The following is a 12220-nucleotide window of genomic DNA, read 5'->3' on the forward strand; positions in this document are numbered from 1 at the left end:
TAGTAGATCACTTCGCCCAACCATTATCTGAATCGGATCAAGTTCCTCTGGTTCAAGTCTCTAAACTAGATAGCCCAAAAGGGTTCACAAGTGGATGGTCAGTAGTGTCTCCTATAGGTATAGAGTATAGAGCCCCTCCACAACCTGCATTTTTTAATGAACCAAAGATCAGGCAAGGCCACTAAGGCCAAGAGATTGGCAAAGAGAGAAGCATTTGTTTTTAATGGGCCCTTTATTCTTAATAGGCCCATTCGGTGGATCTGAACAAGTTGGGTTAATGACAATCTAGATACGGAAATTAGACGGATGTAAAAAGGCTTAATGGGCCTTCCCAGTTAAATTTGTGGGTCTCGCCACTTTAATAGGCCCATGGATTCGTGATGCTGACCAGATCAAACTAAAAAGGGCTGGGCCTGGTTGGAATTGGGATTAGGGCCCAAGAATGGAGAAAAGGAGACACTGGACTTGAGAAAGAAAATGAGTGGCACTGTGGTTCTCATGTTGGAGGGGATGAATCTTGATAATACCGAAACTACCCCTCCAACAAGATGCCTACACTTGTCTCCCATTACCAAGAAAAGGGGGTCGAGTAGTACGACCGAGCTGGAATCACCTCGGCCACTTCTTATCCACTAGCAAAAGAGCTCCGAGCAATCTACATTCCATTACTTTATACTAAATTGATTTGAACATCAGAGCGTCCTCCTAAGATAACACTCAAATTTGTCGTGTTCTCCTGTGCAGTCAGTAAGACTACAAGACTCCATGTCCTTATCTCTAGCTCAATCATACGTATGTCGACAAAATCAATCGTATAACCAAGTAGTCAAGGAATTTTGCACGTTATCAATTTTTTTTTTGGTAGTGGAGCCGCTAACCCAATTGCATGTCCTCTCAAATTCGAGGGCCTTTTTTGGGTGGCTGTTGAATAGGGAACCCCATCCTTTTTAATAGTTGATACTTGATAGTGCCCGACCTTGTCACCATTCCATATTCCTCTCAAAAGTTAAAAAAAGAGTAGTCCTCTTGTACTCACCAAGTCACAAGACCCCCCACAACATGCACCCAGAAAACACTAGCTTTGAATTCCAACTTTATACAGTGGCCACCCTGCCATCCAGTCTCAACTGAACAACTCACTCTCTTCTACTAGTCTCTCACTCTCTCATATAGAACTATCTTCACAATGTTGAAAGGGCCACATCTGCCACATTTGTCCATTCTGCAGACAACTATGTCCCCTGCTTATTAATAAGGGCATCCCCACAGTTACTGGGTATGCTAATTGTGACACCCCAACCTCCTCAGAAAAGAGCCCTTATTGATGCTTGAAAATAAGAAGGAAAAAGAACACTTTCAGAATAAAAGGAAAAAATCTGTCTGCTATTTCAGAGGTCCTTACTAGATCCTAAACGATAGTTTAAAAGACAGACTCAAGAAGTAAACAGAACAGCAAATAAACATAGTAAGGGCTGATTTGACAGAATAATAAGCGAAAAAGAGCAACTATATCTAGACAACTTGGAATCTAACAAATACGGGTAATATGTGTTTTCAGTCGCGTAGATTTAACAAAAAGAGATTATATAATTACAGTAGTAAGAGTACATTTTAATAAGTAGCAACTGAGTAGCCCTTATAACCTATGTTTGAAGAAAAGCCAACAATATTATAAAGAGAGCATATGGTTGCTAAACTGCTCAAGTTTTTCAGTATTCTACAGATCCCACAGAAGTTATACCAGAGTGTAGGTTTCTAGAATCTTGACGGCTCATGTAATTATCGCAGATGTCGTTAGAAAGCCGCTGGATTGGGGCAGATTTCAGAAGCTCTAAGCCGTGGTTGCCCATTTGCTGCACTTCTTGCGGCGAAAGTATCTTGATACACCATACACTGTTTACAAACTCCCTGCACCATTAACGGAACGAGAGTGAGCAAATGACCAAGTCCAGAGGAAATATCAACAGCAAATATGGATGGACTAAAACGTGGTTTTTTGCATTCATACCAAGACAAAGTATTCAAAGCAAATGACTGATAGAAGAGAATCATGGATTCAAATGAACACTAACCGAACAACACAATATGTAAGAACAAGCTTAGGAACTAATGAGAATGGTAGTTGGTTCTTAAAATGTAGTTTCTTAATATCCCCAACCTTATAGAGGTTTAGGGTCTTTTAACAAACAGGTATCTGAAAACACTTGCAAAAAACAAAAATGAAAATGAATTTTCTAAATTTTCTTATACCATCTACTGTGCTGTAACTTTGATTCTAAGAATATATATATATATATATATATATATGAAAATCATAAAGTTTGGATATTAAATGACCAAAAGAACCCCCATTACTTTAGTGTCATTTCTTCTGTACTACAACATCTGAGGTAATTAATTTAACAAAATCATTCAAGAACAAATAGTAAAAGATGAGCACTCACGGCCAGGGGTCATCGCCAAGGAGAAGAACATCATTCTCCCGGTCAACGAATACAAGCTGCCAGCCTGATCTCAGGGGGTCCTCCAACTGGCCTTCAAGGCCAAACATATGTGCAAGCTCACTGCGCAACTCATGGTAGCTGCTGAATTTGGTGATATCCAGTGACCTTCCAAAGGACCCCGACTTGTAAACCTGTAAATAAAATAGAGCCATGTCAACAGTGAAGAAATTGCATGCATCAATATTACATCACAATCACAAGAGAGAACTCCTAGGGTCAAGTCAACATAAATTAGAATGCCAACAAGGAAAAACCCACCTTGACAAAGGTATTACTTTGTGAATTCTCTTGACCAACATTTTCTGGGGACTGCAGGACACCTGTTTCTACGATGCAACTTGGAGTCATTGCTGCATTGAGAGAGAAATCAGGTCCTGCATTACACATATAATTGGAAGCAAAGGGTATAGTTGCAGAGTCATTATCGCTGCCAGCTCCACAAAGGCTAGCCAATCCATTCTGCATCAAGAGAGATGAAGGCTCAATATTGACACCAAATAAAAGATGGCTCTGCGGATCAGTGCCCCCATCTTGGTTTATCAACCACTCCCTGCCAGGAAAAGGAGGCAGTGTAACAGAGTTCTGCGAGACATTTGTCTGGGATGGCCCCAACTCTCCCACCTGGGGCACATTACTTGAAGGAGCTCCAGAAGAAATAATAGGTTCAATTACAGCTCTCTTTGATGGCCAGGTACCAGAAGCTATCAGTGGGTTTGTTCTAGGCATGTTGAGCATGTGAGATGATACATCCTGCGAAAACGAACCCAATAGGCTTTGCAGCGGAGAAACATTAGAGCTAGTTACAAGGTTTCCTGTCGAACCAGAGAAACTCTGCTGCTGAGAAAGTGAAGAGACAACTTGCAATGCTGGCGATTGGGATTGACAAGCAAACTGAGAAATTGCAGAGACTGTGTTTGAAATCTGTGGATGGTCAGCCAGTTGCTGTTGTTGGGGTAGTGGCTGTTGCTGCTGCCGTCGATTACTCAGCATGTGCTGATGCTGCGTTTGTTGATGAAGGATTTGCGGCTGAATTTGAACCTGAGACTCAGAGAGAGGTTGCCGATTTTCTGGTACATGCTGAAGGAAGACCTGTTGAGACTGAGACTGCTGCACTTGGGGCTGAATTAAAGCGGCATTCCTCCCAGGAAGATTATGTGGCTGCTGGAATTGCAGAAGGGATGCAGGTGTCAGTTTCGCAGGATCTACAGACCTCATCTCTTGAAGTGCTGCTTCAGCCATAGCTTGGTACATGTCAGGTTGCAGACCAAGCATGGAAGCATCAAGCCTAGGCTGCATCCATGGTGACATTCCGATTCCCTGGAAATTCATAGATTGTATTCCATGATCTCCATCTCCTCTGACCCACATAAGTGGAGAATTCATTCCTAAATCATCATCCTTGATGCCTAACAAAGAATATCAAGCAAATTAAGAGAGAATGTAGCAGGTGAAAGGTTATCCTTAATATAATAGACTGGCAAAATTGTGATATATTACTGTAGAGTTAGTCCCACATTCAGATGACAGGAGACAAAAGTATGCACAGAATTCAAACAACCAGAAGTATCGCATTCAAACATACCACTAAATGACGGCAATCCTGGTGGCCATGGTCGTTTAAACCTGGCAGAAAATGGAGATGGATACATAGGGAAAGTTGTTAATGGTTCAATCTCCCATAGTGAAACTCTTGGCTGCCTTTCCCCTGCTGTGGACTCATCCCAACCAACCTTCATTTATTAGTCAAAAAAACCATCAAAAATCGCAGCAATTGCGGCCACAGAACACATCCCAAACACCAAGCAACAAAATTTTTTGGAAGTTAATCTTGACAAAGCAAGACTACATGGAGCAATATTTCCAAAACAACACAACTTAATCAAGTTGTTCTTGACGAACCTTGACTGAGCGCCAGTGTGAGCTTGGCCAGCGAGTAGGATCCAAGTCACCTATACCAGTTATGGTTCCCATGTAGCTGAAAAACACACTTGTCAGAATGAGTGTCATACAGATTACTGAAAATTTATATGAACAGAAGCAAACAATAGATATATGATGGAGTTGTTGAGATAATCTCATGGTCATCAGATGGCACATACACTGTAACAGTAGACCATCATGATGAAACACCCACAAGATAGTCACACCATTTTCTTACAATTTATTTGCGTCCTATGCCAGTTACCAGGAGCTCCTTCCCCTTACCACCACATTACAGCATTCCTCAGAGATCAAACTTCCTCTCTATACTACCTCACAATGATAAATTCCAAAAATTCTGTACATAGTTCTGGCAGAAAATTAATTTTTTAAGCTCTAAAAAAAATTTCAACACAGCAAGAAATATGTACAGTGGCCAAAGCCAGCAGTAAACCCGTGGCCCACGGTGTACCTAACCGCAATCATCGTCATTAAAAAAATGCATTTAAATGCTTAAGAAATTATATGAATCTGAAAGTGCTAATGCTACAGTAGTCACAGCAATTATAGTCAGTGAAAAGTAAAATGAAAAGGTAGCGACCCACCGACGAACACTCGATTCTTCTGTTTCAAAAAGCATCCTAAAGCGCATGCCGACGGAGACACGGGTATGATAGACCGCTTTAACATACTTGGCCAACGGTATGACAAATTCCAATGGGCTAGCCCTGAATAAGAAATGATGTGAGTCTGAAAGAATAAGACACTGTATGTTCATAATCTTTGCCCAAATGAACAAAATCATACCTTGGGTTATAAAATATGCTGAAGCGGCTATTCGTTGTAGCTGCATGAGCTGCAGCAGCAAGAAGCCCTAAATGCATGCTATTGCTTGATAAGACTGACGAAGGTATAACAGTTTGTGGACGATTAGCACGTCGAATACCAAGAAATAATTGATTTTTTTCATTCCTAACAAAAGAAAAAGTATCAGACTTTCCGTAAAAATATTTGTGAATAAATGCATAACTTAGAGACATATTCAAATACATCAGAGAATCAAGATGTTCAAACGGGAAAGGAAATAAGAAGCTGTGCTATAAGAGTGCCACTACCAGGTACACAAAGCAAACAAGTCAATAAAGGACATTACTCGAGGCACATCAAAATGTTTTTCCTCAAACTTAAAATAAAGTTTGCAGCCAAAACGAACACAATCAATATTACAATATTCACCAAAAATCCATTGGCATATCTTTTCCAAAGTATCTAGGATTTAAGTCCCATAATATGGGATGGTTGGTACTACAATATTTTGTAGACCAAAGGAATGCAATTGCACAAAAAGATTAAACACAAAGTAAGATGGTTAAACTGATCAAAGCACACAAAAAAGAAGATAAAAGATAAGGCAAGATACGATGTGCAGTGACGCACAAAGGACTGGTGAATACCTACCATATAAAGAGGACGGAATCACCAGCAACAAGTCTTTTAGCACTTACAAAGACACTCCAACCTGTTGTGAGAAGGTGCCTTTTGGGTTGGCCTACATAAAGAACAAAAAATAAATAACTAATGGTTGCTGTAATGAACTACAAACTCCTTCAAATATTTGTAGTATAATAATGTGGATGTTACCACATCTCGAGTTGTAATCTGAATTTCAATTCCATATACGTTTAAAGCAGAGGTAAAGTACAGATATATAAGATTCCTCGATTAATAGAATAGAAGCAGTAAAGGAGTAGTCTTAGTTTGATTTTCCTGGTGAGAAAAAGAAGCAACATAGAAAAATAGTGAAACAATAGCAGATCTAAGTAGTTTATAACTTTATAATTTTATGGTAAATGATAGAGAGAAACTGCACATTCTGCAAATGGAGCTTTGATAATTATACAAACAAACACAAAGCTGTTAAAATTAATTCCATATTATCTTACAGTGAATTACTTAAAACTCCATTCTGCATACAACCATATCCGAGAATAACAGTCAATTGAATATTTGAATGCAATGTCTGGACAGCATCAACTAGGCCATCAAAAATAGGGCTAAGTTTGATAATGAAGATTATTTTTCTTCCATCAACTCAAAAGAGAACCAATAGTGTGGTTCATATCAGCAAAGATCATGAAAGTTAACGTCAAAATTTCCCCGATATCTATAATGAGCTTGCATATCTAGAACTATTTCCTTGAAAAACTCACCACGAAAGATGTGCCGGAATTTCCACTCATTATCATGAAGATCCTTCGCAATCAACTCTTGAACTGGAGGCTGCTGAGAGAAATCCTGTATGTCAAGAATTATGATGTCAGAGATTTTCTGCAATACACTGAATATAACTAATGGTCGAATCGACGAATTCCCAATCCACAGTACACACTAACCAAAGGAGGAAAAACTTTTTCAGCTGCCCGACGAGGGACAGAGAATCCTCCATGAGTACTGGTATCACTGGCAGTCAACGTTTTACAAAAATAATTTGTTGGTTGTTTGCTGGGGGTACCCAACTCTGCTGGAAGGTAGGCTTCCTTCTGCTCTTGCTGCAGGAGGTCAGTTTGAGAATCTTTAACAATCTACCATACAAGGTTAAAGAGATAGATATCAAATGTGAGTCTAGAATATGTGGCATACCAGACTCAGTGGTTGCAATGTCATTTGTGCATATACCTCATCTGTTTCGACATCAGCCTGAAGTTGGGTCTTTTTAGCTTTAAAATAAGATTTTAAGAAAATAAAAGAGTTCAAAACCAGAATTCAATAATAAAAAAATGATTAAAACCACCCTTACATGCATTGTAACATCATGAAGCTGGCATATCAGTTGTGGAGGTAAGCTCGGGTAGTTAGGAATGTGAGCATCAACTTCCTTGTTGGTCGTGGCAGCAACCTAAACAGAGTAATCTGCTAATCTTAACATAATGCATAGGTATGTTCCAAGCCAACAATGAAAGATCTTGAAGAACGAAACAAAGCCAGCAGAGTTACACATCGAGCTCCAAAAACAATGGACAATCAACATTCTTGACATCTAACAATTCTTAATTATTCAAATGTAAAAAGCACAATCTATTGCCAGAAAATAACACAGTCTTATTAAGCTCTACCGAAGAAAATAGACCAATAAGTTCAATTTCCCAAACACATCAGGTCTTCATACAGGTGCACAACTAGATGATGCTGATAACTGATTGAAAATAGAAGCAGTCATCTTAATTGGTCAACTGTGTACTTATATCACAATAAAAAAGAAAATCTGACCTGCTCACTGTGACCTTGTGGGAAGTAAACAACACGGCTACCAAGAGCAGGAAGAGAAACAAGAGGACCAGCACAAGCATGCCATAGTTCAGAGTTCAAAACCCTATTCTCTCCTGCAAAATTTGATTGTGCAACGACGTGAAGATTTTTCATGTTTCTGGTTTCAAAAGTCATTAGGATCACTATCACTAATTATAGACATGTAAAACCAAGAATAGAAATTTCAAAATTTCAGGCGAAACTTCTAAAGTTTATAGGATTTTTTGCAATTTTAGAATCTTTAATCAACAAGGCAAATTAATAAGGAAAAAAAAATTTTGCTCAACATTAAATGACTAATGAGAGGTTATTAAATCCTATATCTCACAGAGAGAGCCAGACTGAAACACAAAGCTGCAATTAACATTAGCGTACCTTCCTCAGGTTGTGGATTAAAACCAGCTGATGACAGTCTCATTTTGAAGAGATTAGTACAAAATTACTTTCAAATCCCAAGTGGAAACCCACAAATGAATAATCTCAAAACCCACTTTTTCAAGCAGGCACCATAATACACCGAGTACACCCCTTGACAACGCCTATCTTTGCTTCTTCTACTCCCCAGAAGACCATGACTCCACACCACTCCCTTCCCTTCGACAACCAAACCCAATTGAGAAATTCTATCATATGCCCATCAAAGGGAACGTAGATAAGGAAACCCACCGTAGCATATGATCGATACTTCCCAGAGATTCAGGTATGAAAAACAAAGAGAAGAATGAAACCCAGGGAAAATCCTCAACCGAAGCCGGTTTTGCTACAAAACACGATTGATTTTAACTTCATGAGCTCCTAATTTTCATGACCCCCCACCGAAGCACCTGCAGTATACCAATTTACAACCAGAAATCTTTGTTCCACCAAATCCTCACCAAGTGGACCTCCACATTTTAGCACTACAGACCCAAATCGCTTGTAATTGGGGGTTTCACAGTCAACAAATTCAGTAGCAAAAAGAGAAACCCAATAACGGACTCAAGCCAAAATCGGGTAGAAGAGTAGTAGATCTCAGCTTGGAAATAGCAGAGACTGCCTGACAAAAAAACAGAGAAGTAGATCTCAAGCTAGAAACCCAACACCACCACGAAATAGTGCACACGTACAAGTACTTGAATATGAAGACTCGCGTATTAAGTACTTTGAAAAGTCAATTAAAGCTAGATGGCCATGGAATCAATAACTGTTCCAAGAGATTTTAAACCTCTGAGACACAATCATTGCATGTTAATACACATAAAATGAAGTGGGTATTTATGGGTTTGGGCTATATTGTTTTCAGCAGAGGAAGAAATAGTGGTGGTGGCGAACTCAGCTACTCTACCACAACTTAACAACCACTGCGCTTTCACTTTTTTCCCCCATCTCTCGCTCTATTCTCTCAACGAAAGAAATGGAGAAACAACCGGGATTTTACTAAGGTCCACCTCCTTCAAAAGAGGGGATGGTCCACCCCATTAGAATAAGAGTGTTAAAATTATATGTGAAGGTTATGATGGTCTTTTCCAAAACTTATATTTTAAATCGAACAGTTTTTAACAAGGGTGGATTGAGGGTGGACTGACAGTCGGGTGGACGTAAGACGGTCCCAAACAACCGCCATTATTTTCGGCTGTCTTTTTTATATCAATAGTGAAAAAGTGAAGCAAAGACTAGAGGAAAGAGAGAGTCTTGTCTGCAGAAGAGACAGAGAGAAGGAGATTTTTATTGCGATAGAGAATGACTTTTGGTGTTCATCTCAGATACTGTTTTTATCAAGTGACAAATTGACACAAGTGACCTCCATTGATAAAACTGTCTAAAAACTAAAAAGAAGAAGCAGTAAAGTACTTGCAAAATTAACAGCAGCATTGATGGAAAGAATGATTAGACGGCACTGTACAAGGTATCCCCGTATCCTGATATGGGTTAAGGGTATGCAGTAGAATTTCATTGCATTGTTGTTCAGTTTTAATCATATTGATCCAGTCTATTTACTAAATTTAAGAAATACGTAGAAATCATATTAATAAACAAATGGAACATGTATTTTATAACGTGTATGATTAAAATTGCAGAAATTTCTATAACACGACCCCTCGTCGGATATGAACCAACTCCAATTGCAAACCTCTTGAAAACCAAAAACTCCTTAAATTTATGTTGTTTGCGATTGGGTTTGATTGCCATCTTAAAAAAGAGAGAGATTATTATTGACATTTTATTAATGGACTGGGATGTTGATCCCCTTCAAAAATGGGAAATAAAGAAAAACAGTAAAACAATTAAAAATTAAAACAAAAATACCAGAGAGAGAAGGGAATTTGTGGCTGTGAAAACTTTATTATAAATTTTATAATAATAAATGATGATAGGGTCGATTATTGATGGATCTAGAGCATTCCAAATTTTTTCTCTAGTTAGGTGCACCAATCTTAGAGTTGTAGTAGAGGACTAGAGGGTCCATTTGATTTAAACAGGAGAATTTATCCAAATCTTACTTTGGCATTAATTTTTATTGTTTTTAGTTCTAATAAATAGGCAGTACATATATTGAATTAAGAACATGGTTTATCAAAAATTATATAATGCGAACACTCACAAGTTATATTAACTTATGCACCTTAATCTCATTGTTGATTTGAAACATGTGAGACCCAAAATAGTGAGTTCCACTTGTCTGTTCATTTATCCACACCTTCAAAAAGTTGTGCACATTTTTAAGGCTGCATATGATAATTCATGCATAGCTTATTAGCATAATTATGAGCCATATATAATTGGGTAGGTCTTTATTGTTGTATATTCCTCTCTTCTTTTATACATTGGATGGATGGATGGAAAGGGGGATCGAACCCTAAACCTAATGTCTAAGCGTGGGAATGCATTACCAGCTAAGCTGAAGGTCATTCCCTGTTGTATATTCCTAACAAATCTTAACGTGGTAATATGGTATAATAGGGGAGGTCTTGGATTCCAACCGTAATTTCCGCATTTTAAATGCTCATTTTGTTGTTGCCCCCGAGTGTGAATCTTTGTGTTGGGTCTCGTTTGTTATGTATATGTTGGGTCATTGGATTGTCCAGTTCACCCTTCACACTTGAGGAGGAGTATTATAATGTGTACAAATGATATGAAATGTCCGAATTGAACAATTGAATGATTATTATTGGTAGGCTTTATTTCATTAACTTTTTTCTTAATTAACCATGATTAAAAGCATGACATTAGTTTACATACGAGGACATCATATATTTATGCGTGTATATATATATATTTCTATATGCAACGACTCAAATAACGTTTGGAAGAATTAGTAGTGATTGATTCCATGATTTTGGTTCCATTAAGGAATCAAATACCATTGATTAATGATTATCAATTGGATGCCTGGCGTGGACTCCCTAATTCATATTCATGTGCCGCTTTTTTACCACAACTTTATTACTAAGCTCGCATGCATGCCTAAGTATTCAAGTTTTTCATTTTCATATTTTAGAGCTGTTTTTGTTAAATTGTTTTTTTGATTGATTCGCTTCAAATAAATCATTGGGCATTCATTTAGATCGATCACTTGTATATATCTTCAAACATATAAATACAAGTCATACAAATACGCATAATAAATTAGGTATTGGTGAGAGCACCACATAATTCCAACATAAATAAGAAGAAGAGTTGTCCGTTCTATACCTAAGACCCACACATATGGGATACAAGTCTTAACAATATGAGCTGGTATGTGTGATTGTTTGGCATGTGTGTTTGTGGATTATTGCATAAACTTATGAGTTTACTCAATACACCACTAAAAGCTAGATAGTGATTACATATCCCCATGTAAATGAGAAAACAATAAATGAAGAAAAAAGGAGTCGACTCATCATACTCCCTCCGTCCCGTAAAGATAGTTCTACTTTCTTTATTTGTCTGTCCCAAATTATAGTCTTGTTTCATTTTTTAGAATGTAATTAGTTTCCTAAAAGACCCCTATTTAATGTGCTTTGTTATCACAGTATTAATTATGATCATCTAAGTATTAATTAGGGGTGTATTAGGAAATATATGAGTAAAATCAAATGTTGTTACTATATTAATTAGATTTTCTTAATATGTGTGAAAAAAATAAGTATGTCTATCTTTACGGGACGGGGGAGTAATTATTTGTGACACGGATTAATGTAAAGTCCATGACACTCGTGCATGCATGAAGTCCACATAAGAATTGAATCAAAACACCACGTACATATATATATACACATACACACACACGTGTGTGTGTGTGTGTACGTGATATACATATATATCACATGCATGTGAGTAGTTTCTTCATTGAAGGATAAGAGATGCCTTTTAAATCTAGATCGCATCATGCCAAGTATGGTTAAAAACCAAAACTATTGTCTCATGCAAATATGGTAACATGGTGGGTGAGAAGTACTTATCGATCCAAAACAACGTCTACATCTTCTCCGATCTCCAAGCAACATGTCTTGTGTTTTTGTTCAATC

The 12220-nt window shown here is 37.9% G+C and overlaps 1 protein-coding gene across 1 annotated transcript; it reads right to left on the reverse strand.

The window, feature by feature from the left end:
* Positions 1-1527: 1527 nt before the first annotated feature.
* On the reverse strand, positions 1528-9137 carry LOC120013045 (auxin response factor 6-like). The gene is made up of 14 exons (XM_038864658.1): positions 8106-9137; positions 7692-7804; positions 7222-7320; positions 7065-7121; positions 6818-6973; positions 6635-6719; positions 5883-5973; positions 5232-5396; positions 5030-5152; positions 4404-4479; positions 4087-4234; positions 2763-3910; positions 2445-2635; positions 1528-1908 (listed from the first exon to the last, which is right to left on the reverse strand). Exons 1-14 carry the CDS (start codon positions 8146-8148, stop codon positions 1710-1712), a joined length of 2694 nt encoding a protein of 897 aa, XP_038720586.1. The 5' UTR covers positions 8149-9137; the 3' UTR covers positions 1528-1709.
* Between the last annotated feature and the right edge of the window lie 3083 nt (positions 9138-12220).

This window comes from Tripterygium wilfordii, chromosome 13 (assembly GCF_013401445.1).
Source record: "Tripterygium wilfordii isolate XIE 37 chromosome 13, ASM1340144v1, whole genome shotgun sequence".
NCBI lineage: Eukaryota > Viridiplantae > Streptophyta > Magnoliopsida > Celastrales > Celastraceae > Tripterygium > Tripterygium wilfordii.

Bases quoted from the DNA above. Each gene is read 5' to 3' on its own strand.
- LOC120013045 (XM_038864658.1), bottom strand. From the start codon at position 8,148: ATGAGACTGTCATCAGCTGGTTTTAATCCACAACCTGAGGAAG. The intron at 7,321-7,691 runs GTCAGATTTTCT...TACTCTGTTTAG, and splicing joins CACAAGGTCACAGTGAGCAG to GTTGCTGCCACGACCAACAA. The intron at 7,122-7,221 runs GTAAGGGTGGTT...ACCCAACTTCAG, and splicing joins TTCATGATGTTACAATGCAT to GCTGATGTCGAAACAGATGA.